The sequence below is a fragment of the Notolabrus celidotus genome, chromosome 12 (assembly GCF_009762535.1).
Source record: "Notolabrus celidotus isolate fNotCel1 chromosome 12, fNotCel1.pri, whole genome shotgun sequence".
NCBI lineage: Eukaryota > Metazoa > Chordata > Actinopteri > Labriformes > Labridae > Notolabrus > Notolabrus celidotus.
The window spans coordinates 28,488,182-28,515,987 of record NC_048283.1 but is presented as its reverse complement, the minus strand read 5'-3'; the positions used below and the strand labels follow the sequence as shown (position 1 = coordinate 28,515,987).

Below are 27,806 nucleotides of genomic sequence, written 5' to 3'. Positions count from 1 at the left end.
TGGTCGGAGGCTCACAGCGCTCTCGGTGCTATCCCAGTCCGCCCGAACACTGGAAGCCGTCAATGGAGACGTTGTGGTCGGGAATATCCTCATGCATTCACGTTTCCGTAAAGCACACCATGCTACACTCCTGAAACTCTGTCTGACTCCAGGCTAGTCCTGTTAGCTCATCCATCTTATTAGCCAGAGATCTCATGTTGCCCATGATGAGAGAGGAGAGACGCAGCTTCTATCTCCTCTCCATAAACCTCTGTCTTCTTATACCAGCTCTCCTCCTTGTAGCTCTATGCCTCCTCTGCCTCTATGCGTTCTAAATCTCCAGAGTTCTGCAGGAATATCCAGCGGTTCGGGCAGACTGTAACAGGCTGCATGCACAGTTGGCTAATATGTCGCTGAATATGTCTTCATGAAGTGGAACACAAAGCAGTGAGGCTTTGGGATTCAGAATAAGCTAAACCTTGTAGTCCTCAAAAATCATACAAACTCCTGATTTTGTGTACATGTCATTAGTAAGTGTTTCAAATCAACTAGTTAGGTCACTCTACTTTGCAATTATTTATTTCTGTGGTTTATGATACCTCAATGAAAATATTGGCACATCTGTGTTAATGCAAGAGTTTTTGACACACTTTATTATGAGGACAGTCGACAGTAAATAATCAGAGTTGCTACGTCTACACAAAAGCTTCCAACACACATTTGTTGTGCTGCTGAAAGTGACAGCTGGCATCCAGCCTTCAGTGAAATCAACATTTCCCGACAGTGCAACCAAGGCAGCTACAGCACGGATCCAGAGAAGAGAAAACCATGAAGTCTGTATCTGCGTAATGAGCGGTGCAATTTATCTCAATTCAATTAAATTAAAAAGCAAATTAAATTTTCTCTGTCAATATGATTGCAATTTACAATTATTTTCCAATCCATCTGTAGTTAATGAATTGAGGCTGTAACTGACAGAAGAAACAGATTCAGCTTATAATGGCCTTACCCCGTTACTATTCAAAGGAAGCATCAGAGCGTCAGGGTCAAATGCCACTGTTTACTCTTATCTCTCCTGCATCCTTACAAACTGCATTACCGCTCATCATTCCCGCCTCCTCTTCATTTTACCTTGATAGAAAATGCTTCCCCTTTGCTTATGTTAATCTTCATTGTTATCCTTTGTGTCCCCCTCTTGCTCTCACCCTTGAAAACCACTGGTTATTCCTGTGCCTCTATCAAGCCTTATCCTCTTCATCCATGCCTCTACTTAAACCTTTCTCTCTTCTTGCTGTTCTAATCTGTTCTCCTCTGACAATAATGTACTTGTATTATGCATTGATTCATAGTAAAGGACAGTAGTGAAAACATTTCACAGCATGAAAATGTCACCGAAAATGGCATCAAATGAAAGAAATAGGACCTGTGAATGGCAACTTCCATCTATAGAAAGATGTATGTAATTGGCTGCAGCAAAATAAGAAACATTTTCATTTCCTTCTCAGCGGGATGTTTCCCGTATAAAATGGGTTTTCTGGGTCATTTAAAGGTGCTTCTTCGTAATCGACAATATTGCCTTCAAACTTTAAAAAATCTGTTTATCAACATTTAGTAACTGATTCTCACAGCCTGCATGTGCAAATGCTTGATTTGATTTGCTTTTACTGCCCCATTTCATCACCTGATTTTTATCCAATTTTCTCTCCCTCTACCATTTGTTTACCTCTTCCCTAATTCTTTCTTCTTCAATCCTCCATCTGCTTACACCCTTTTTAATCTTGCTTCATTTTCTGTTGCTCTCTCTGCCTCATTGTGATCGCATCCTTTTTCCCTCTCTCTCCCATCACCTCTATCCTTTTTCTTAATAACATTTAAGGAGCAGCTGCTTTACCCATAGTTGGAAATAGAGGTGGGGACCAGGGGAGAGTTTGGATCCAGGTGTTGTTTGTATGCTGGTGTGAGGTTTGCTGCATGTTTGGTTTGTGTATTTCAGAGAGAGAGAGAGAGAGAGAGAGAGAGAGAGAGAGAGAGAGAGAGGGAGAGAGAGGGAGAGAGGGAGAGAGAGAGAGAGAGAGAGAGAGAGAGAGAGAGAGAGAGAGAGAGACAGAGAGGGAGACAGAGAGAGAGACAGAGACAGAGACAGAGAGGGAGACAGAGAGAGAGAGAGAGAGAGAGAGAGAGGGAGAGGGAGACAGAGAGAGAGAGAGAGGAGGAGGGAGCTGTTGTTGAGTATGTAAGAGTAACCCAGCAGATGTTAGACACATGATGCGGCACCAGTCCTTCCTCTCCTGTTCTCTCTCTTCTGCGTTATTTGCTCTCTTTCTCACCTGCTAACCACTGATTTAGTAAAATGGCAATTATAAAGCAATTACACAATGTGAAATGTGGCTTTTGAATGTAGAAGCAATCATTACTTAATCTTGTTTCATTCCATATTATTAACTTAACAAAGAATAATTCATTTTCTGATTTTTTTTGACAGAAATGTTCAACATGTGCCTGAAGGAAAGATAAATATGTGATGATTTGGACTAATACGTTTTTTTTGCATTAGAAATCCCAGTTATTGTTCAGGACTCCTTGCTTTCTGAAATGCACTGATATAGAGTGAGATAATGTGTCTGATGCACGGTCAGTCAGAGCCTCTATTTTCAGACATGTTCGTTCTTTTAACATAAGCAAGGAGTTTCACTGATTTTCAACTTAAGCTGAAGATAACTTGAGTTGGATTAAATGCATTGTGTTGAAATACCTGCAGTTGTTGCCACTGTTATGTTTCTTGGGTGAAGCCGAGTAAAGCAGCATCTTTAGATGTAGTTGGTGCACTGAGAGAACAACAGCTATTTCATCTCGGATCTTTTAGTCCCCATCTCTGCCTCAGTTTCAAACCAGTGCTGAAACTACACCGCAAAGAGTGAAACCGGTATCCCAAAATAGACTCTTGGGTATTACAGGAGACAGTCGTGGTACATGTTGGCACTGCTGGCACAGCCCTGTAAGAAGGTAAACTCTGCTCTCATTGTCAGTGTAGCAGACACTGAAGAATTAAAAGCCTAAATAGATGACATTTACCTTTAAAAACCCTTTTAAATGACACATAGATCATCTAATGTTTTAATAACTAACCAACTAACTATTTGTATTAAGACATATGTACAACACAGTCCAGTATATTTGACATCAGTGGGTCTGTGTGTTTCTATTCTCAGGTGTCCAACTTATTTCCCCGGGATGAGATTGACGAGATCCTCAGTGATCTCATCCCTGTCATGAAGCGGGAGTTTCCCAGGCGACCACCAACCAATGAAAACCTGTACGAGTACTTCATGTCACGAGTCCGACATCATCTCCATGTCGTTCTGTGCTTCTCACCTGTTGGGGAAAAGTTCCGCAACCGGGCATTAAAGTTCCCAGCACTGATATCTGGTTGCACCATGGACTGGTTCAGCCGCTGGCCAAAAGATGCTCTTGTTGCAGGTACATTTCACAGAAAGTCATTTTACTGACATGATCTATTGGTAACATTTGTTCCCCAAAAATGCCTCTTATATTTGTATAGAGTGGCTGCTTGTATTTTCCTAACATCAGACTAAACCGGGATATTAAAACATTAATTCAACTCTGCCAGGCTGTTAACATGTGTCCTGTGTGCTTTCTGATTCCTGAACAAAGTAATGTTTCAGAGGGTCTTAGTCAGATAAGGAAATTGCAGCAGTAAATATTATTATTATTATTATTATTATTATTATTTCAACAGTTGTTGCATTGAAATCATTGACTGTATAAAATATGGACGTAGTATCCGTGATGTCACCCATCTGTTTCTGTTTCGTCAGTTTTTCTCTTCTGTTTCTGAAGGGCCGCTTTTGAGTGTTTAATTTGTCAGCAGTATGAGACAAATTATGAAGTAAAATATTTATCCAATAGTCTGCAATGTCTTGTGTAATTACACATTCATCCCTGCTGAGGCACAGTCAATTTTAATTTCTCACAACAATAACCACAGTGAAATTTGACATAGCTTTATATTTATGTTTACAGTTTTCAATCTGGTTTTCTGACTTATTTTCTCTCTCTTTTCTTCTTCACATATACTGCGCCCTCCTCCTTCCTCCCCCCTCCTCTGTCCTTCAGTGTCAGAGCACTTCCTGTCAGTGTATGACATTGAGTGCTCAGCACAGGTGAAAAGTGAAGTAGTTCAGTGCATGGGGTCCTTCCAGGATGGCGTTGCAGAGAAGTGTGTGGATTACTTCCAGAGGTACAGTGTTCCATTAAATGAAATGTCTATCAGTGTGTGTTGAAGCAGGATCCCACCCTTGAATAAGATCGACAGTCAAATAATCAATCAAGAAATGCAAACTGCATCTGTCCTTCAAGAATAGAAACTTGTTTCAGAACATCTTTCAGCATAACAATGAATACATTTTTTTCTATATGCTGTTCAAATGTTATATGGTTCAATATTAACATGTTATTGTGTACTGTGATTTGAACCCAGGTACAGACGATCCACCCACGTCACACCCAAATCCTACCTGTCCTTCATTCAGGGCTACAAGAACATCTATAAGGAAAAGAGGTCTGAAGTCCAGACCCTGGCAAACAGGTAAACAGATATAAAGGAATAGGCTAAGTCTTTGTATTACATGTATTTTCAATTTTTACATAAAGCCTAGCAGTTTTAGCATTTGAAGATTTTGAGATAGCCGTATACCATCGTCACCACTGCTTATACTGTAAATGTTGGTAAGGGTTGATATGTGTTTCATTAATGATCTCAGATTCAATGTTTTTTCAGTACAAAGCAAATGAGCTATAGGAGTGAAAGCACCCTTAGTCTTCCTCATTGACACCGCGGGTGGCCAATCACAAGCAGGGCATTGATCACGGAGTGTAATTAGTGCGTCTTCGAAAACATATCAGGTGTTTTCACAGAGAGATTTTCAAAGAATTGTGACACAGAATGAACTCAGTCTGAATCAATATGTACCGACTCCTTAATGGCACCATCAGAGAAGGATGTTCAGGACGCATCCTAATGAAGTATGCCTGCGTCAAAGGAGCCAGTCCAGATCATCAGTTATGAGTCATTTTTTGAGAATACAAGATAAACCACATCATTAAAAGACACCACATATCTCCAACAAAATGAAATTCTGTGCTCCGTTTTTCCATGTTTTCAGCTCATACCTGCTTATCAGCTATCCCCAGAGCCTCCAAATATTTATTGTCACTCCTTTAAGGGATATCATGACATTTTATATTCTGATCAGACACATGCTACAAACCTACTTTGTCTGTTTTCCTGTCACATAAATCTCAAACATTTTCCACACCTGGTGTTCATCTGGCAAGAGAATCTGCCAGAATGTTATTTAGTTACAGAAATCTGGAAGAGCTGTAGGTATTTGCAGCAAACATGACCCCAGGTGAAGATGTGCAGACACCTCTCAGATAGCCTATCACACTCTGGCAGGCTATAAAGTATATATTTGAACTGCATGTAGATTACAGTAATATGTCTCCTGTTTAGGATGAACACCGGTCTTCAGAAGCTGAAGGAGGCATCAGAGTCTGTGGCAGCGCTCAGCAAGGAGCTGGAGGTGAAGGAGAAGGAGCTACAGGTTGCCAATGATAAAGCTGACATGGTAAGTGCTGGACATGAGAGTGTTTTCTTTTTGCGTGTGTGAACATCATATGAGAACTTTTGCTTCGAGACCAAAATATTTAGAGCTCCCCCTGCTGACTGGCTGCTGTATAGGTCATAACTTTACCTCTGTAATGTTAACAGAGCTCTGTGGTAAAGTACAGTGGTAAAGTACAGCATCCCCCCCTTTTTTTTATCTTCTTAGTCATGTCCTTATCCTATATACTTCCCAACCTCCCATGTATTAAGGAAATTATGCAAGCTGACATTATATCTTGTCCATGTTTGTGTTTTCTTCATTAACCAGGTGTTGAAGGAGGTCACAGTTAAAGCCCAGGCAGCAGAGCGAGTGAAGGTGGAGGTGCAGAAAGTAAAGGACAAGGCTCAGGCCATCGTAGACAGCATCTCAGCTGACAAAGCCATTGCTGAGGAGAAACTTGAGTCTGCACGACCAGCTCTTGAAGAAGCAGAGGGAGCACTGCAGGTACAGGACCATTTATTTCTTCTCTTCTTGACTGCTATGAATTTATATTTCAGGGTCACAGGTGAGTCTTTATTTGGATTTAAGCTAGTCAAAATGCTGTTGACAATATTAAAGATATCTCAGTAATAATTGACGACTGATAATGATTTATGAAAAGACGTGATACTTTGATCAGTGTGGTTATGATATGATTTAGTTTACCTTAACTAAATGTAGAAATAATGTTCACCTAAGGAAGCAAGAATTTCAAATTCTGATGTAGATGTAAATCTAGACAAGGCCTTGTCTCAATGAATTTGACTAGCATGAATATAATACTTGCATAGCTGTGTTCATAAGTCCCCTCCCCCCTGAGAATCAGTTTCATTCAGTCCCACAGTGTCATGCATTACTGCTCCCCGTGATGTTTCCTGTTTTCCCTGTATAATGTAAGTCCAATAAGTTTGCCCTGAAAGATACCCTGAGGGTTTAAAATGGTCAGTCAACTGTTTTCTGCTCTAGTATATGGCTTTTCTCCTCTGTGTGGCTTCATGTCTCCTTGGCCAATATTTCCCTCGCTCCCTCAATTTGTGTTGCTTCAGGCGACCACTTAGAGCCCTCGGTGATGTGCTGTGCGTAGCTGCATTCACATTTTGCCTGCAGCCTTCCCATCCTGATGTGCGTGTGTGTGCGTGTGTGTGCGTATGTGTGTAACAGCGGGTGTGTTGTAATTAAAGCTCTCCTCCTGGGTACTTGGTTGCGTACAGATCCCCTCTGGCAGGGCCCTGATTAGAGTTTTTCATCTTACATCTTGTGCCTGGTATCCTTATTTCTCCAAAAAGGAAAACCCTTGAGCATGATGGCTTTATATGCATTTTGATTATAGGGTATGAAAATATCTCTTAGTTTGTAGAATTAACAATATTAAATCATTTTCTCTTTCCAGTAGAGCCCTTAATGCATACAAAGAAGACTGGCTATTATTTCAGCTATAAGATCCACTATAGTGCAAATATACTCTTGTTTTAAGTATCTATTTCATAAGAAGCAGTGAGGGGAAGAGGAGTCAGAGGAGGTAGAAAATAATCCAGACTGTCTGCTGGCTGACTCTCTGGTGAGAAATTCACACTACTCTCAGGCTGACAAAACACAGTGGAAATGGAGCCAAGAGAAGAAAGCAGAGATGAGGAAATGCAAGAGGAGAGGAGATGAGATGAGTAGGCAGGGGGGCCTTATGAAACAGCGAGATAACTCTCCATGGGACATGTTCTGTACTCCGCTGCTGTCTCTTTTTAATCAGTCCCTTGATGTTATTCTCTGTACCTCTATTCATAAATCCTCTCATTGTGTGGAAGTTTATATTTACAGTTTGCATGCTTTCTTTATATCCTCCCATCTCTTGCAGTGCCTGTGGTTTGTCTCTGCTTTTCAAACTGCAGAGTTTAGTATATATTTTTCACATGTTCTGCCACAGAGACTTGTGTATTAGTCTCCTGAAATTAAACATCATTAAACTCATTAAACATCCAGAGACAGTCACAGCTTTTTTTCCCTATTCTTATTTTCTCTGTATTTCTACTCAGACAATCAAGCCGTCAGACATTGCCACAGTTCGGACACTTGGTCGCCCCCCTCACCTCATCATGCGGATCATGGACTGTGTGCTGCTGCTCTTCCAGAGGCGTGTCAACACAGTGAAGATCGACCCAGAAAAGAACTGCAACAGTCCGTCCTGGCAGGAGTCGCTCAAACTAATGACAGCTGGAAACTTCCTGGGAAGCCTGCAGGTACACTCCCTTCAGTCAAGTACATGCAGTCGATATTGAAGCAGAGTGTAGATTCTGCAGAGAGCTGGCTCACATATGTTCCTAAACAGCATGCTTTGGGAGATATCCTTGGAGGCCTACTGAGTTATTAACCATATTAACGTGGGACGGGGACAAAGTGTGATTTCTCGCCCCTCTTTTGAAATGATGAGTCCGTCTCTGTCTCATCTTTTCATTTTAGTCCAAACTTTTTGGGAAATGGGGTTGTAAGAAAAAATGTGTCCCTTCAATAACATTCTAATTTAGAGAACTCCGATTCAAGATGTTAAAAGTGCTGCTGCCTCCACCTCAACTAATCTGTAAATGTTATTTCATATACACTTATACTTTGCTGAAAAATGAATTAAATCAGCCACTGAATTGAATCAACCACTGTTTTCCAACAACGATTAAAACAAGGGGACTGCCAACTTACCGAATTTCCCTCCCCGGGATAAATAAAGTATTTCTGATTCTGATTCTGACTACATTTTAAGGAGCCAGTGTTATCCTCTTATAAGCATGCACTATACTAATATTTACCCAATGCGGATGTCTAATTTGCCTTGATTCATCTAAGTTCATGTCTAAATAGGCTCAAACAATGTGCAGAAACTGTTTGTTGTTGTCTTTCCACATCTGGAAATTGAATCCCCAACAATCAACAAGTTTCTCAAAATTGTGTCAACTTTCAACGATAAGAGGACAAAATGAAACTTTTTTCTGTCAATCCATCTCTCTCATCATCTTTTCTGGCTTTTTTATCATTTTTCCAGCTTCTCTCTTACCACCTACTGCTACCAGGTCTTTAATCTTACCTTTTGCACCCCTGACAAACATAGGCAAGGTAGCGAATACAAACAGCCTCTTGTTTCATTACCCACTCTTGCATCTGTTCCTCTCCTCTGAGATGTGTTCTGAGATTTTTCTGTTCCTCATTTCTAAACTCACAGCTGCTCTGCATTATATTTTTCTCCCTTTACACATTCTCTCTGCCTCTCGCCCCAACTGTCTTTGCTTTTTTCTCATTTCATTTCCTCTGCAGTTTTCAATACCTGCTCCACTTTGTGTCTGTTTTCCTCAGTCTTCAGAGCAACATTTGTTTTTGTTTTTGTGTTCTCTCTTATCTCATATACTAGCTTACATTCTTAGTTTTCAAATACAAGTACCTTTTTGTAAATAACCCAAGTTGTAAATAATTGACTGAAATATGACTGAAATGAGTTAAGTTGTTCATTTTTTAACTCAATTCATTGTTCTTCTTCCCCCCGACCCCTTTGCTTTCTTTCACCTCTCTCTCCCGCAGCAATTCCCTAAAGACAGCATTAATGAGGAAATGGTGGAGCTGCTGCAGCCTTATTTTGACATGCCCGACTACAACATCGAAACGGCAAAGAGGGTTTGTGGTAATGTGGCCGGTCTTGCATCCTGGACAAAAGCTATGGCCTCTTTCTTCTCCATCAATAAGGAGGTCTTACCCTTGAAGGTAATACAGAGTGTGGTGCATTCAGCACCTGCTGCTGCAGAAAGATGAAAGTGCACTATTGATAGTATGTGACAAAAATGAGAACAAGAGTGGGTCATGGGAAGTGTCTCATTGAGTAGACTGGTTTGGGAGCGGATATATACCAGCTTCTCGAATATACCTTTTCAAGCACAAAGATTTAGATGTACTTGTCATCATCCTCCCGACAAACAGGAAGGCAGATACTCGCTGGGCAGAGTCCATGGCCCAACACTTTCCACTCCAATGAATAAGAAACACTTATGTTGGAGAATGGAAAGTGGTTGCTTTTATGCAGAAAAGCCCCAGGCTGCAGAAAACAGCACAAACTGTCTCTGATATGAGAAGGATTTTCATATTCCCACACTTTGGCAGCGACTATTTGCTGATCGGTTCAGGCAAGACAAATGCTCCAAAATTTTCAAACAGAGGGAGAGAGAATTATGCATTTATTCATTCATCAAAAAAAAGGAAGATTATAAAAGGGGGTGCATCCAAAGTCAAGTTCCCAGAGCTTATTTAAATTTAATTTAACTTCATTACAATCCAAAAAGTGGGCCTCCCCTGACTGACAGCTTTTTTCTTGAAACACATATTACGAGCAACTGCCAGACAGACTCCAGTAGGTTATTACAGTTAATGCTCATTTATATGTGGCATCTAAGTAACCCATGTAAAGTCAAATAAGAGTATAGTGGCTGTTTGCTAATGAATCTCAGAAGGCTTACTTCTCCAATCACATCTCTAATACTTTTTGTAACAAATGAATGTGCTTGATAATCTGCTGCTTGCTTCAGCAGCAAGTGTGATTTATTTAGTCTCAATTCAAAGTACACATTTTGAATGAATTAACTTTTATAACACTTCAACCTCCCAACAAGACAATGAAATAAGATCAACTAATTATATCCACACTGAATTCTGTTTACATTCTAAAAGACTGACATCTTTTTGTTTTTTTCCCATTCCAACTGAACTAATTAATTGCTCCTTTGCAGCGTCACGTCAGCCTTTCAGCTTGTGTTTATTTATTTTTTCCCAGATTAGGAATTCCGCACGCAGAGCAGCAGATTGCAGAGTTGTACGCTGCTCCTTGATTAATACCGCACCACACACGCAAACACAGATTTCATACAAATGTCCAGAGTATATGTTTATTGTGTCTTGTTTTGAATCCTGCCAGGTCAGTGTGATAGTCCAGAGCATGTTGATGATTTAAAACAGTCGCACAGTGCAGCTTTGAGTTTGGATTGTATTCACAAAAACCTGTTCTGCCTGTGAGTGTGTTGTTCTTTTGTACCTTTCTCCCTCCCCAAGTTGCCAGTGGTTATTTCCCTAATTTCTTTGCCCTCTGCTGCGTCTAATTTTCTCCGTTACCCATCACTCTCAATGCCTATTTACCTAGTTTCACTTAGCACATCTCTTACCACTATTCTCCTTGGTCCTCATTCTCTGATCCTCTCCATCTCTCTCTATTTTGCTCTTGTTCTTTTTGTCTCGTATTATCTACAACCTATGAGAACTCCCCGCCTGTCTTCTTTGATCCTGACCTTTTTGCTTTAGCGAGGACCACAGCCAGGAAAATTGATTTTCTGGTTTCCAGCTCAGTGGTGGCTTCCCTCAAAGCTTGCCAGGGACTGCCAGGTAGAGATACAGTTAAGCAGACAGACAGATAGGCAGGCAGACAGAGAGGGTTGTTCCTCTTAGATGTCAATAAATATTAAATGAATGCTTCAGACTTTTTCATCCCCAGGCCATCCAAACACAAACACACTTAGACATACTCAAAACTTTTTCTCTTAATCTCTGTCCCTAAACCTTTCACATTGCTTTTCCCTCAGACCCAGAAAAAATCTCCCTGCTTTTTCTCTGTCATCCTCAGGCAGCCTTTTTTTTTGGTCCCTTGTCCTTCTCATGACCCTTTTTATCTTCAGTTTTTTCTTCAACTCCCCAAACTTCTAGTGTAAACCTAAATTCTTGCACCTCCAATTTCACTCATGAAGCATTGAGTCCGTGTTAGTGCACCTATGACATGTTTTTACATGTCTGCTATCAAGCTAAACAGATTAATGTCATACTGATCCACCTTTATACTCGGTTATTTAATGCTATGTGGCAGAATAAGGGCAAAAACATGTCCCCAGGGATTAATTTGCTTCATATTTCTGTAATGAATTTTACAGCAAGTTTCTAATCCTCAAATAAGGAGAAGCCATTCAGTGTCTCAAAACAAGAATCACTTTAGCCTCCTTTCTCTTTTTATTTGTCAGATCCTCCCACTCTGTCTTCTCTTTGGCCTTTTCTCAGTCTCTCTGTCTTTCTAAACCCTGTCACTGGAGAGCTGACCACGACCTCTGTGGACTTGTTATGTCCAATCACTGCATTACAGATCCCTCTCTCTCTCTCTCTCTCTCTCTCTCTTCCCTTTCTCTTTTTTTTTCAGGCGAACTTGGCAGTGCAGCAGAATCGTCTGGCCATGGCTAATATGGACCTTCAGAAGGCTCAGGCAGAGCTGGATGCCAAGCAGGCAGAGCTGGATGTGGTTCAAGCGGAGTATGAGAAGGCCATGATGGAAAAACAGGTCAATAACTTAATTTACTTTATTGAACTTATAATTCAGCGTACAATAAAAAAAGAGCCGTGTGTGCCTCAAAGACCTCAGATAGAACCGTCAGCTTGTTTGATGGAGAGCAGATGTGACATGAACTCTTCACACCGTGTGGCTACTTCTAAATCTAAAGCTTCATACTTTGATCTTTTATTTAACAAATGTGACACATACATCAGTCAAAGGCCCTCCTTACACAAACTATTCAAGTATTTTGACTTACAGGCTTATAAGCATATTATTTTTTCTGGGAACTGATTACTTTTACTCCACTACATTTCTATCAGTGCTCTAGTTACTCACTACTTTTGTTTTGATGTCAGCTCATGAATGTTCTTCTCTTTTCTGAAATCTGATCCTAAGACAGTAAACTGTGTTTGTGTAGTTCTGTTTGTCTCAGTGGTTTAGTCGTACCTGTATATCGTGCGTCTCCACGGTTGAACGTGGAGCAAACACAGAGCAGATTTCACTCAGATCAGGCACTTCATGTAGAGGTGGTAATGATGGTTATAATTCTCCACCTGAGCACCCATGGTCATATCTTCAGCCCGTGTTAGAGGTTTTTGAAATGAAGAATGATACGTATCATGTTAAATGTTCCCTTTTTCTCACTCTGGCCAAACATACTGTAGAAACATTCACAGTCCAACCTGAGGAGGTGTGCTGAGCTACGTAACGTTTGTTTCATTCCAGATGAACATTTAAACTAAGTTGTCTGTGGAGGAACTTAGTTGGTGTTTTTGTTCCATGCCATAGTTTTTAGAGATTTCAAGTATTGTTTTCTAAATAATCATAATGTAACAGAATGTACTCCTGTGTTGTCTGAACTGCACTCATGCTTTGTGAAAATACAACGTTTAGAGATTTTTTTTAAAGTATTCTGAATATTGAAGTATTTTTAAAAATACTTCAGTACTTTAACTCAAGTAATAATCTGACAGCAACTTTCACTTGTATTGGAGTAATATTTGACCTGGAGTATCTATACTTTGACTTAAGTAATGAAGCTGTGTACTTTGTCCACCACTGGTTATAAGACTAAATAATCAACATACAGTCACTTTTTAATTATAAAATCTAATGATTGATGTTCCACTGGAGTCTGTAAAATTACAGGAAATAATCAAACCATTCATGATATTTTTCTTTGGACGCCGTGTTCTTCTGTATAATTCATTCCACTGCCACAGCTGTCTTTGTTCCAGGAAATTAGAAATTGAATTGACTCAAGAAGGCACAATGTGATTCAATCCCAACCTTAGCTCATTTTTAACTTTTCATAGAGGCAGTCGTTACACTGTATGCATAAAAACAGACTTAAACATGACTGAGACCCTGTTGAAGAATTTGATCAATAACGGGTAGGATTACTTTACCCCAGCTAGTTTGAATCTGTAATTAGTATATTCACGTATCTTAGTTTATGTTGTGCCATTTGAAACATGTGGGGACGGGTTTGAGACTTGGACTAAATCGCACCCAAGGTGACTCGAGACTGGACATAGACCCACCCCTCAGGGACTTCACACTCGACTTGGACTTAAGAGTTCTCATCCCGATTCTAATATCTTTTTGAATGTATTCTGAGATTGTGACATAATCTGCAACAGGTAATGACTCATATCCTGAGTTGAGCCACTTTCTTAAATCAATGTAACACCAATGATAGACTGTTAATTGTTTTTGCACCTTTGCCAGTACGTCAACGCTCTGTTTTATTGAACAGTACAGTCTGTTCTGTCAGAAATAATGGTGTATTAATGGAAGAACATGTTCAACAACACTCGCTGATTATGAAATCTGTCCAATTCTGGTTGACTCTTTTTATAATTTGATGATTACGACCAAGAGCTTTTCATCTCCAGGGGCCAAAGGCAAGATTTAGGGGGGTTTGCTGCAGGAGTGTTTGTGGCTGAGACAATTACTGTTGACTTTGATGTGTTTCTTAATTAAGAGAATGCCTATAGCAGACAGCCTTTATTGATGGTTATATATTATAGCTTCTGGGCAAAAGGCTTCATTATGCCCTGTGAGCAGCTGATAAGGTAAAGCTAATGAATGGCTTCAAGCTGTCGCTGACCTTTTACTCTATTTTTGAAATGGGATGTAACATTTAGCAGTCAGCAAGGATAAATAAACCAATGTAATAAAGTCCATCCACCAAGGGTCATAGGGCCCAGAGCCTTGTTTAGCCTAGACAGCAGGTATTAAGTGACAGACAGCGATATAGTGCCTTTTACCATTCTATCAAAAGTGAAACCTCATTCCCACAAAATGAGAATACATATTACTCTGATTTCATGTCTTGGACTGTGGTCTGCTCTCAGCTTTATACCCGTGGTCCTATCTTGGGTTCTGTTGTATTAAAGCTAGAGAATATCTTACATCACAAAAGATTACTTAACTGCTTATATAAAAACTCAAAGTGAAGATTTTTTTTAATGTGCTCACTCTTAAAGAGAGTAATTGGTTGACTGAGAGTTTGATAGAAGAATTGAAGAAGAGACGGTCTGAATGACAGAAAGTAAATCCAAACAGACACACAACCCTCCTGACCTTTTTGTCTGTCTTCCCTTCCCACACATCAGACGCTGCTGGAGGATGCTGAGCGCTGCAGACACAAGATGCAGACAGCGTCCACTCTCATCAGCGGCCTCGCTGGTGAAAAAGAGAGATGGACAGAGCAGAGCAAAGAGTTTGCTGCCCAAACCAAACGCCTTGTTGGTAGGTACTGTGGCAAGCTTTGAAATGTCACTGTCAATCAAGAAACTGTGGGAGGTTTTGCAATAAGGAAAGTGTTTTACTCACTTCCTTACCATTGTATTACTGACTGAAATGCATCTCAAGTAGGGGAGAATGGGGTGGGTTGTCACACTTTTTACTGTTTTGATGATTGCTTATCATCAAAACATCTTTCAATAGTCATTCCTACATTAAATTGAAGCTTAAGGTGTTGGCTTGAAATGTGTATCCCTCTCATTTTCTGACTTATTGTAACAAAGAGGCAATTAACTATCAAAGAAACTCTGACACATTGTGACAACCAACCCCATCACTGGGATGGTTGTCACACACTATGGGGTTGGATGTCACAATGGTATTTCAATGGGAAAAATATTTTAGAAAAGGCAAGAAGGCAGAACTGAATTTGAAAGTTTAATTGCACTGACAAGTGATATGCCTACATAACTTAATGCATTTTAACATAAAATGAGCAAGGACCATGAACAGGAAACACATCTTTAGGCCAGCCTATATAACAACATAAAGAACCAAACAAATAGGCCTAACAATAAGGACCTACTAAACTAGGCTACATGCAGCCACTGTCTGAGTTACAGTGATGGCAAATGTAGGGGCTGCGCACTCCAACTAATCTCACCATGCATGATTTTGCCAACAAAGGGGTTGTTTGTTATATGTGACAACCAACCCCAAAGAGAATGTGACGACCAACCCCAACTGGAATTATTTGCTAGCATCAAGGCTAACAGCCATCTAACAACTACTTAGCTAGCTGATAAAAATCTAAACTATAGCTTTCCCCTCACACTTTGTAAGGGTGACACTTGTTTTGTTATAAACCCATCGTTTAAAAGCCTAGAGGAAAAATACTGAGGAGCTGAATATTTAAAATTTGACATGAAAAACACAAAAAGTCCTCCCACCTCAAGTTCAACTGTCTTACTCCAGAGAAGACTATGTAGGTGAGCTCTGATCCTAATTCTGGAAATGTCCATACCCCAATTTGAGAGACAGTGCGTTCTGGTGGTGAGATATAACGAGTGTGCCTACCAACCCGAGTGACACCCCGTTCTCCCTTACATCAAGACACCATAAGTGCAGTCAAAGCGTTTCTGTTTGACTTGACTTCTGATTTGTCACATACTGTACTTGTTTTTTCTCTTTCTGCTTTTATCAGTTTGTTTTTTGTGGTCTGTGGTCACTCTAAATCTTTGAAAAATACACACATCCATGCTGATGCACTTTCTCAGTTTCATTACACCAACAAATTCTCCAGAAACTTCTTCCTAAGTTTGCTAGTATTCATTTTCTGAACCTTTTTCCAGTTCTACATTTCTTTTATCTAAGTGTTCCCTGCCTTCATTTTTCCAGGTGATGTTCTTCTGGCCACAGCCTTCCTCTCTTACTCTGGCCCCTTCAATCAGGAGTTTCGTAATCTTCTTCTCAGTGACTGGCAGCGCGAGTTGAAGCAGCGTCAAATCCCATTCGGAAACAACCTAAACCTTATTGAGCTGCTCATTGATGCTCCCACTGTTGGCGAGTGGAACCTACAGGTCAGTGATCTCCCCTGACCACTACTGCCTACATAATCATTCATTTGACTCCATATTGATTTGGTCTGTATACTTTAATTTTACAGTTAGATACCCTAGGTTGTTTATCTTGTTTCAGTGGGTTGTTAGTGCCGTGATTGGACGTTGGTGTTTTTTTTTCTATTCCAACTTGTACGTATTAGAATTGACCTTACAGCATACATTTAAAAAGTCTGGTGTTTTAATATCTGTTTCTTGAAAGACCAAATATAACTTTGTAAAATTCTGCGTTCTTAAATAACTTCCAAAGGTCTGCTGCTTTTTAAACAGAGTCCTGCCATGGTGTGTGATAAAATGAGCTGTTAAAGCTTCATAAAACATCAGGCTTAGACCTTAAGCATTCATTTGTCTTCACAGGGGCTCCCAAATGACGACCTGTCTATTCAGAATGGCATCATCGTCACCAAGGCTGCTCGCTTCCCGCTGCTTATTGACCCCCAGACCCAGGGAAAAATCTGGATCAAGAACAAAGAAGCTAGAAATGAGCTGCAGGTGTGGAGATCTTCTCTGTAGCTTTGTGTTGAATTATCTTGTGTGTTTGATATTAGACTTTTTAATTTGTGACAAACTGACTTATATTATAAGGGAATACAAGCCTTCAGCTACTTCCATGGTAAGAAGTGAAGCCAAAATATTGTCTTAATGAGCACTGACATATTGACCATAAGTGGAGCAGAAGAAAAGGGCAGTATGAGAAAAAAAAACTGCTTTGAGAGAGGGCATGTTTAAGGAAACATTTATTTGAAGGGTGTTTTAATTTATGAGTTCTGCTTTTTTTCAATATTTTCCCCGTCAATATTTATCTGATGCTAGAGGAAATTGCTGACAAAGAATCACTACTTTTTTATGCTGCTTTATGCACTGTACTATGTGCATTCAACATAACTCATTGCTTGTGCAAACTTCTGTAGTGTGAGATTTAGCTTTTCTACAATCTCTGAATCCTGGGGAGTAATGAGAGCAGCCGGGGTCACTGACCCTGTTAGTGGTAATTTCTGGACCAAGTAAATGCATTCTTCAATTCTATTACGAATATCTAGGGGACACATTTTACCAAGCAGTGTTTAACCCCTCCAAATGTGACCTCTTAAACAAAGAATATCTAGTTTTATAATCTGGTCTAAAAACAGTTCATTTGTAGAAGTGATGTCTTTTCAGATGACACGTCACACGTTGTGTCTTTGAGGAATTAGGGAGAAGTCAGATGTGTGTTATTCATTCCTCTGGCTGAATCAAAGCATTTTCTTTGTCAGTCATATATATTTTCTTCTCAGTCTATTGAAAACTTTGTGATTGATGCCGGTGAGGAAGTATTGGTGATTGTCCTCTGTATAACCAAACTTTTGAGTCCAGTGCTAACACGTTCATGTCACATACATTCCCTAATTTATATTGTTTATTAAAAGAAGCCCGTATTCTGATTCCAGATCACCTCGCTGAACCATAGGTACTTCAAGAACCACCTGGAAGACAGTCTGTCTCTGGGACGTCCCCTTCTGATCGAAGATGTAGGGGAGGAGTTGGACCCTGCGCTGGACAACATCCTGGAAAAAAATTTCATCAAAACTGGCTCCACTTACAAGGTGACGGAGCAAAAACACACCTTTTGAGAACACTCAGACCCAGATTTGTTTTGTACCTTGTTTAGATGAGTGTGAAATAAGCAGGCCTGTTTTGCCGCTGGTTGGAGACATGATTGGACTTGGCCAGGCCCCCCTTGCCATGCCAACTGACACACCTGTACCATCACAGGTTGGTAAGCTCAGACATGGGACACAAGCCCAGCTACTGACTCTGCACAATGTCTGCATTGCTGACTGGGGGAGGAGACGGTCTCTGATTTTTCCAGCATAGAAGCTGAAGCATCTGTCCACAATCATGTTTGATGTCTTGGGATGGATTAGGATGTGCTCCGTGGGACATGATCACTCACAGGGTTTTTATTTTGTGCAGAGTGAGTGCAGAAGTACTTTTGTCCTTTTAATCTTGGTCACAATGGATTTCCACTCTTATTATGTCCCTGTGGTGATAAAAATGGAGCATCATCTGCTCTTTTAGAGTCTCAGAAGTTATCAAATGTTTCCTTTATTGAATATGCCATGACATACTTCAGTTCTCATTAAATCTGTCCGGTAGCCAACAAAAGATTCAATACTCAGACCAAGACCAAGGCCAGCTACAGAAACATAGTTTTTGAGCTGCTGCATATTGTAAGAAACAGTGGAGTTTTTTTTTCATCTCTCTCTTTAGTGTGAGACCAAGTATACACTTGAAATACCCGTCTTCCAAAGTAACAGTGATGTGAGTGTGTATTACGCAATGAGACTTCTAAATGATCAGACATTGAGGCATTTTTTTCTGCCAAATGAATCAAACATCCTCAAGTGCTCACAAAGGGTTTAACTGAGGGATTTGATGAGTGATGAGTAAGTTTTTTAGGACTTATCAAAGAATGAAGAAGTTTGTTTCTGTTCATTGAGGTATCTTTGTTTTACTTTTTTGAGACTCAGAGTGTGAAAAGATAAACATTGAAATCAGGCTTATGGTAAACAGTCTTCATTTAAAGTGATTTCTAAAGAAATTCAATAGAAAGCATGATGCTGATGGGGAGTCTAATGAATGTGTTCATAATGACAGTGTATACCATTGAACATAATGACTGTGTACTTGGACAGAGGTATCTTCATCTTTAAGAAACTACATTACTTGTTCATGTGAGGTGAAACTCAGTATTGAGAGATATTGTGAATCCATCCTGCCAGATATCTTTTTTTTGTCTCTTTTCATTTGAAGCTTAGCCATGAAAAATAGACTGAAAAAACTGATGTCCTGTAATGTTCTGTTGGAGATAGGTATTTTTTCTTCTGAAAATTGCTGAACATGGTTTGAATGGTTCTAACTCTGTCTGCATTTTATTATCCCAAATGAAAGCCCTGAATCAAACTTCAGACGTAATTTCAAGGCATTAGAGGAAATGTAGAATTGTGTGTGACAAGGAGCAACTCTAAAGTAGTCTTTCTGCCAGTAAATTGGTTTGAACTTCTCAGAAACATTTTCTTTTGCACACCTGACGGTGTCTTTTCCGTGTTTCATGCAAAGATCTGAGACACCCTTTCCTCCTAACATAATTTAAAGTTCAGTTTAATGTGTAATTCAGGTGAAAGGTTTTAATCTCAATAACCTTGAGCTTCAATAATTATGATATATATCACAACACTGTGGTTGGTTATATTTATCCTTGCAGTCCACACATATTTGTGGAGACAACTTACTGTATGCAAGAAGTTGTGAGAAAGAGCCAGAGTGAAAGTCTGCTCCATTGCATTTCTCTCTCACTCATTATCGCCTTTCAACACTGGTTCATGCTGGTTATTCAGCAGCTGACACTGCAGCTGCCTCCCTCTGTCTCACACATACATCACCCAAACACACATTTATGCACTCACACATACTTCTAGCTTACTCACACTGTTGTGATTGCAAGTGAGCATGTGCTTTATGCAGGCAACAAATTTCTTGGCTACCTAATGAGAAGCCTGATTAGGGATATGTACGCCACACTCCCCCTCCTTTCTGTGAAGCTTTATTTTCTATTAATATCCTAGTGTGATAAGTAAGGGAAGGTGTCTGTGGCCGACAGCTCTAGGGACAAACTAGCAGATGGGTAATTAGAAGTTATACTGCCATGATTAATTAAATACTGATCAGAGAAAACGTATGCACACATCCATGTACACTAAATGTTTCTCAGCGTCTGTTACTGCAAAGTGTTAAGACACCATAATACCCATGCTTATTATTGATATCATGACCTATCCTCTCTTTTCTGTCTTTTTTCTTGTGTTGCAGGTGAAAGTGGGTGACAAAGAGGTGGATGTGATGAAGGGCTTCAGACTGTACGTGACCACCAAGCTGCCAAACCCGGCTTACACTCCTGAAATCAGCGCTCGCACCTCCATCATAGACTTCACAGTCACCATGAGAGGGCTGGAAGACCAGCTGCTGGGGAGAGTCATCCTCACAGAAAAACAGGTAGAGTTTTCTGTTGAAGCTGCTTATTGTTGAATTATTTATTACCTGGTTTCCAAGTGGTTTGTTTAAACTTCCATATGTTCCCACAGGAAGCATACACAGTACCTCCAGCTGGATGCAAATTGCTTAGAGCAGGGGTGTCAAACTCATTTCAGTTCAGGGGCCACATACAGCCCAAGTTAATCTGAATCGGGCCGGACCAGCAAAATCATAACATAATAACCTATGAATAACAACAACTCTACATTTTTACCTTTGTTTTAATGCAAAATAGTACAAGTACATTCTGTAAATGTTCACATTTAATGAACAATCTTTCTACAAAAATAGCTGTTTTATTTTTTGCCATGATGAGTCTCATAGTGGGGCCGAATATTTAACTCTTTAAGCACTGAAACCTGCTGCGAACACACAAAACACAGGTTTCCCATTCCCCTGACACAGAGTGTAATGTTTACTGCAAAAGAATAGATAGATAGATAGATAGATAGATAGATAGATAGATAGATAGATAGATAGATAGATAGATAGATAGATAGATAGATAGATAGATAGATAGATAGATAGATAGATAGATAGATAGATAGATAGATAGATAGATAGAAAAATAGATAGATAGATAGATAGATAGATAGATCTTTATTTGTCCTTAATAAAAAGATTATAATTATGAAGAAGGTAAAGTTGACTATTCTGGACCCCTCAGCTCCAGCAGGAACAGTGTGCTTGCTGGACAGTGTTGTATGCAGGGGTGTAAAGCTAGTGTTAGTAGTTAGTGGATCATCTTATAGTGCTCTAAAAAGTCTTTATGAATCTCAACCGGATTATGCAAACCGCAAGCAATCTATTTTCTCACTTTGAGAAAAAAAGTCCTGGAAAAAAAGAGCCGCTCAGGTGTGCTCCATCAGCAGTATGATTTTATGCGACCCCTAGAGCGAAAATTTGAAATAGTAGTTACTTTTATTGAAAAGTTGCAGTTAATGTCTTTGTCATTTTTTCACTTTGCAAAGTCATTCCACGGGCCGGATTGGAACCTCTGGCGGGCCGGTTTTGGCCCGCGGGCCGCATGTTTGACACTCCTGGCTTAGAGCCTTAAAGCTTTCTGTTAAGCGTTTTTAGGCCATTTAAATACTGGCATCTTACATTTCCTCATACTGTGTTCCTTGTTTTCCTTCTCTAGAACTGTGTGACAGTATAACCAGGAAGTTGTTTACACCCCCTGAGTATAATACAGGGGGTATAGTTCAACCCTTAGACACAGCTTGAAAAACAACAACAGTACTAAATAAAGTGAAATATTGCAGTGATACCAAACAAACAAAGACAGACACTTGAAGCAACTGAGACTTTAACATTTACTGTGATTTTTTTTCACTTTATAACAACTCTTGTGTCCTATATGTGCACTCATTCAGTTAGTCGCCTCAAGAAAACATTTTTTTTAAACTATCATACATCCAAACATTTATCCCAGAATATGAAAATTTCAGTTTCTGAGTTTACAAATCATAATCAGTAATGATGACCAAATTAATATGCACAGTGGGACATTACAGAGAGCTCAAATCAAACACACAGTTGCATAGAGGTTCAGATTTACCATAAATGAATTATGAAATGTGAGTTTCTGGTACAAGCCTTTTGTTGATGGGTATCAGACTAATATGTAGGGTGGCAGCACTGTATGTAACTGTGGTGTTTTTCATTGCCACCTGAGTGCTAATGAAACACATGGTTTACAATGGTATTTCTTTGGTGCTCAGTCAGTTCGAGGGAACTCTGAGAAATCATATTCGCCATGTTGTTAGAGATCAGATTTTTGATGCAGGTTTATAAACCTTCACATGAAATCTATACACATCTGTCTTACACACAGTAGCTTGCATGTAGAGGGTGATGGTGTCAGTTGGCTCATCTTGTGGAGAGATTGACCTATCGACACCAAGACTGCAGAATAACAAAAAAAGTCCCACATGTACATTGTTTTTTTTTTTACTTTTCTGCACTCAGTCTAAATGTCAATTTCCAGCATCTCATAATCTAAAAGGGATGTTGCCATTAACTGATTGAATTGATGCTTCCCAAGGGACTTTTAATGGTCCTATGGCCTTTCCTCTAACCTTTATGTATGCGTGTTTATGTTTGTCTGTGATTTTATTACACTAGGAACTGGAGAAAGAAAGGACAGATCTCTTAGAAGATGTTACATCGAACAAGAGAAAGATGAAGGAACTGGAGGACAACCTCCTCTATCGACTGACCAGCACCCAGGCAAGGAAATGCATCTAAAATTCTAATATCAGAAAACACATCTTTTGAATTACACATTTGGACATGTCATAATCATTAGCATGGATACTGAAGCAGTGTCTGGCAGATTTTCTTTTCTTGTTTTTACAAGTTTTTCTCTTACTCTGAAATCCATCTCCAAAGTAACTGTTTCATTATTTTTTTTTACTCTTGCAAATGATGTCTCTTTAAGGGCTCACTGGTGGATGATGAGAGTCTGATTATTGTCCTTGGCAACACTAAGCGCACAGCTGAAGAGGTCACTCAGAAACTTCAGATTGCTGCAGAGACCGAGGTCCAGATCAATTCCGCCAGAGAGGAGTACCGACCTGGTAGGTCACAGCTACTGGCTCAAAGACATTTTGACACTTTATTTTTTTTGTCGGGTTATTCACTCTGCTTGGTTGCATTGAGACTTCCAGGGTCAGCTTTAATCACCCAGAAAAGATTCATTTTGTAACCTAGCTCAAAGCAATGAGAAAGTTTACTCTTACCCTTTTCAAAGTTACCAAACACTTTCAGCAATTTTACCATCATAATAAATTAAATTGATTCCAAAAATATCTGTTTATGTTTTACAAGCCAACAGTTGACAGGAATTTGGAAAAAGGGAGATACTTTTATGAATGGAGGCCATAAAGTCAATAGACTCGTTTTCAAACATCCTTGGTCTTTTCTGCAACCATCTTGCCTGTGCTGTTTTAATGTTTGTGTTTGTTTGTGTGTTTTCATTCAGTGGCCACCAGAGGCAGTATCCTGTACTTCCTGATCACAGAAATGAGTCCGGTGAACGTCATGTATCAGACCTCTTTGAGGCAGTTCCTTGGACTTTTTGACCTTTCTCTGGCTAGGTGAGAATATTAAGTTGATCTGTTTTTTATGTGTGTCTTTTCTAGGTGTTGAGATTACACAAACCAATGCAACTTTATACAACAAATCAATTAAAATGTGACCCACTCACTGTGTTCCTTTTGTGTTTGGGTCATTCGAAAAGTAATGTTTCCTGAAAATGAATATTTTACCTTTTAACAAGGTTCATTATGTTATTGGTGATTATCTATTTCTGTGAAATGTTGTGTTAGTGTTTTTGTCAGTCATCCAGGGTGTTTTGAAAAGGGTTAGTCTAGTGTTAGATCAAGGAGAGCTTTGTGGTTTAAAATCAGGAGGTAATGAGGTTAATAGAGATATAATAAATAGCTTTAAAGTATCAAACAACAAAACTTTTAAACTATAAAGTGTGATACATTAAAACACTGCTACACAGACAGTGTGCAACATCATCTTAGAGTTGTATTGATAAATGTTGAATATTACAGGCCTCATAAGGTACAACTGTATTGAATTTCTTCCAATTGATCAGTCAATGAGTTTACTGGCTACACCTTCTGAATGAAAATTGGTAAATAAGTGTTTAAGTGAGGCAATAATAGCCTATTTTATATGATTGACCTGTGCTCTGTTTGCTAATAATGTCTTTCAATCCTGCTCTGGACTTGCTGAGGGTTTATGAAAAAGCTGTGTTGTTGCAGCTGAAAACTAAACATATTTTTTAACACTTTATATAAAAACTGTAGTGAGAAAAGGTAGTGAGTCATTGTTGATATGGAAGTAGAACATCGATACTTGGAAAGGTTTTTCCGTTGCTGTTCATGTATTGGGCAAAGTGTCTGCAGTGCCTGAGGAAAAGATCAAATGCAGTCACAGTCAATTTATCCCCTGGCCTACCTATTGATTCAGCAGCTCAAACCCTTTCCCATCAAACCATACAACTAATTATGTCAATATTTCCAATGTCTTTAATGGCTTGAAGAAACACTCACATAATTCACTGTTACAAAGCAGTGTGGATATCCTGACCCACACAATCAGTGCTGTTTCTGCACAAGACAATAAGCTGAAAACAGAATGTTCTCTGCTCACTGGGTGAACCAGTCTGATCGTGTTATGATCCATAGTCATTATGTGATTTACAGGGTCAGTATTGAATTCAAATCAGCAGGAGCTTTAAGAGGCTAACATGCTTTACATTTTGAGAAACATTTTGAGAAACTATTGAACATGGTATCTGAAATGAAACTCTGTTTTAACAGATCTTCCAAAAGCCCCATCACCAGCAAACGCATCGCCAACATCATTGAGTTCATGACCTTTGAAGTGTATAAGTATGCAGCGCGGGGGCTCTACGAGGAGCACAAGTTCCTCTTCACTCTGCTGCTCACACTGAAGATCGGCATGCAGAGCAGCAGGGTCAAACACGAGGAGTTCCTCACACTCATTAAAGGTGAGAGGAGCATGTTGACAGCGTGCAGCTTTTCTCTGTCCATGTTCAGTTGTCTCGTTTAACACTGAAAGTTGTTGCATTGTTTTTTTTATCTTTAGCATCTATATACATACTTCATACTGATTTCATACTTCACTAACCTCACATCTGACTCCTGAATCTTTGTGACATAAATTAGATTAGATTATTGGAAGCTGCAGACATGTGGAAGGGATTATATTAGACTACCAGGATAATACTAAATGGCATCTTTAAAGGAAACACATGTGGTTTACTTTAAAAGAAACTATGACTATTACATAACCTCTAAATAGGTAGATCCAATAATAGTGTGCTTCATAAGGAGTCACTTATTTTGATGAATAACACATCCAACAATAAGGGCTCATTAATCAATTCTATAAAGATTAGGAAGATCCAGCTCAGAAAATGAGTTTGTCATTATTGATTATGCATCTTCTCTCTAGACTGGTTTGAATGAATATGAAAATCTTGGGAATAGAATTAAGTATCCCTGCCAGGTTCAAGGAATGGCTCCCTGTTCTCCCATAACTGAAGCAATGGTGTAAGAAACAATTCACTTATTAATTGAAAGAATTAAAAGGCTTTGTTGGTTGTGGTTTGTGTACACAGCTTTCAAAATTTCCTCTCCTCCCCAGCTCAACCAAATCAATTGCTGCCTATGAGATGCATGAAGTTGTAGTGTTATTGATTCAGAGCCAAAGTGTGATGCACTCTTTTGATTTACATCCCCTCCCCCGGGTCACGCTATCCAACCTAAGAACCTGTGTTAAAATCCAAAACAATTTGGATTGTCTGGGTTTGGTTGTGTTTACCTCTTTTTGGTCACCATTGATGGATTAATCTCTATTGTTATTTATTTGAATTACTCTTAAAGTACCATTTGGTGCTCACATTTATCTGTTCAGAGTAGAAACACCAGTCACGACAGAATCTGCATTAACCTTGTTGTATCCAGGGTTCAAAAGTCAGCCTGAGAATTACCTTGGAATTTCCCTAGAAAGCTGATAATTGTGTTTCCTTGACAACCAGAGCACCACAATAAAAAACTTGAACCCAGTTAGTCCCTCCAATGTTTCCACAGTTCCTAAATTTTCATACACAAACATTCAAAGTCATCTATGTCTGAAGAAATACTAGAATTTAAGGAAGCCATTAGTCCCTGAAACCATATCGATCAGTGTGTATTTCACACTAGGTCATTTACCAAAAAGTGAAGCTGCCATAAAGCCAGAAAAAATATGTTTCTAAGATAACTTTCTCTTTCCTGTTTCTTGTGTGTGTCTCCTCTTCAGAGACTGTTTTGTTGTGGCAATGCCATAAGAATATTTGATTAAAGCTGCCAAAAGCACAGACTGCACACACACACACACTGGTATACCTGTTATTTCTCTTCACTAAGATTACTTTTGAATCCCAACATTAGAAATAAAAAAAGCTACAAGTGTAGTAGAACAACCCTCAAAATCCATCTATTACATTTTTTTGCCATATGTTTTGTTGTCTGTTGTGTTAAATAATCTTAGACCATGTTTCACAAATCTTTTAAACATATTGGTATTGTAGTAGTTCACTGTACCAACAGTTTAGAGTGTTCCTCACTGCAGGGATAAAAGCAAGCTATGGCTAAGCAAGGCCAGAACGGAGAGTCTGCTGTATGCATGCAGCTTCACCATCTGTCAGCTCCAACCTGCTGAACATGAACTCACAGACGGACTTAAGTGTCTGATTTGAATATTGTGTTTTGCATGTGTTTATCAGTATGTATCTGTAAATTAATATATTCTGTATGTACTCAAATATTTCCTTCTGAATTGTGGTCGTCTTGTTTGTGTGTGTGTGTGTGTGTGTGTGTGTGTGTGTGTGTGTGTGTGTGTGTGTGTGTGTGTGTGTGTGTGTGTGTGTGTGTGTGTCTTCCAGGAGGTGCATCTCTGGATCTAAAGGCCTGCCCTCAGAAACCAGCTAAATGGATCCTTGACATGACCTGGCTCAACCTTGTAGAGCTCAGCAAGCTGTGGCAGTTCTCTGATATTCTGGAACAGGTCCAAAACACACACACACAAACACACACAAAGATGCACACACACACAACTTGATCAATATAGGTCGGCTCTGACAGGTGTATCAAACATTTCTATAGCCCAGAGGGTTTTTTACCACCGGGACTTTTACCTATTAAGTCTGATGATAACAGTGCTCATCTGTCATATTTTTAACACACACACACACACACACACACACACACACACACACACACACACACACACACACACACACACACACACACACACACACACACACACACATACATTCTGCAGTCTCTAGGTGCTTATCAAGTATTTTTCACAGCTCTTCCATGCTCTTGTAAGCATGTCAATATCAGTCTCATCACGTCTCGCTTCGTGTCTCTCCTTAAACACAAACTCACACACACACACACACACACACACACACACACACACGCACACACACACACACACACACACACACACACACACACTGAACTCACACTGAACTAGATAGGTAGATTGTCTTCACTAACATACACACACTTGGAAGTGACTGACAGCTTGGCGGCTTCTATGAGTGGGAAACTCAGTGCTCTGTGAAATGAGCTTAGTTCGGAGGAACTTCCTATCAATTACTTTAGGCTGAGTGTGTGCTTACAGCATGAAAATGTATATGCGTGGGCATCCTTGTAGTCCTTTGCATAATACACAGTAATTTACTATGGATGATTAACATGGAAAGATGGATAAACAGCCTTTTGTTTAATGGAATCAGTCTTTTGAGAAGAACAAGGAGAAGACAAGATAATCATGTTCTTACCACACCACAGA

General features: G+C 39.5%; 1 protein-coding gene across 7 annotated transcripts in view; it reads left to right on the top strand.

Moving 5' to 3' along the window:
* Positions 1 to 27,806, top strand: part of dnah5 (dynein, axonemal, heavy chain 5) — a 93,595-nt gene that overhangs the window by 51,266 nt on the left and 14,523 nt on the right. For all 7 annotated transcript variants that reach the window (XM_034697928.1, XM_034697930.1, XM_034697927.1 and 4 more), the window contains exons 60-77: positions 3,189 to 3,456; positions 4,114 to 4,237; positions 4,478 to 4,585; positions 5,513 to 5,627; positions 5,934 to 6,110; positions 7,673 to 7,876; positions 9,201 to 9,380; positions 11,842 to 11,979; positions 14,595 to 14,730; positions 16,123 to 16,304; positions 16,701 to 16,835; positions 17,771 to 17,926; positions 20,193 to 20,375; positions 22,542 to 22,646; positions 22,858 to 22,996; positions 23,401 to 23,515; positions 24,755 to 24,945; positions 26,887 to 27,008. In XM_034697928.1, coding sequence (XP_034553819.1) covers positions 3,189 to 3,456; positions 4,114 to 4,237; positions 4,478 to 4,585; positions 5,513 to 5,627; positions 5,934 to 6,110; positions 7,673 to 7,876; positions 9,201 to 9,380; positions 11,842 to 11,979; positions 14,595 to 14,730; positions 16,123 to 16,304; positions 16,701 to 16,835; positions 17,771 to 17,926; positions 20,193 to 20,375; positions 22,542 to 22,646; positions 22,858 to 22,996; positions 23,401 to 23,515; positions 24,755 to 24,945; positions 26,887 to 27,008 — 2,778 coding nt within the window. The remainder of the gene's footprint in view (positions 1 to 3,188; positions 3,457 to 4,113; positions 4,238 to 4,477; positions 4,586 to 5,512; positions 5,628 to 5,933; positions 6,111 to 7,672; positions 7,877 to 9,200; positions 9,381 to 11,841; positions 11,980 to 14,594; positions 14,731 to 16,122; positions 16,305 to 16,700; positions 16,836 to 17,770; positions 17,927 to 20,192; positions 20,376 to 22,541; positions 22,647 to 22,857; positions 22,997 to 23,400; positions 23,516 to 24,754; positions 24,946 to 26,886; positions 27,009 to 27,806) is intronic.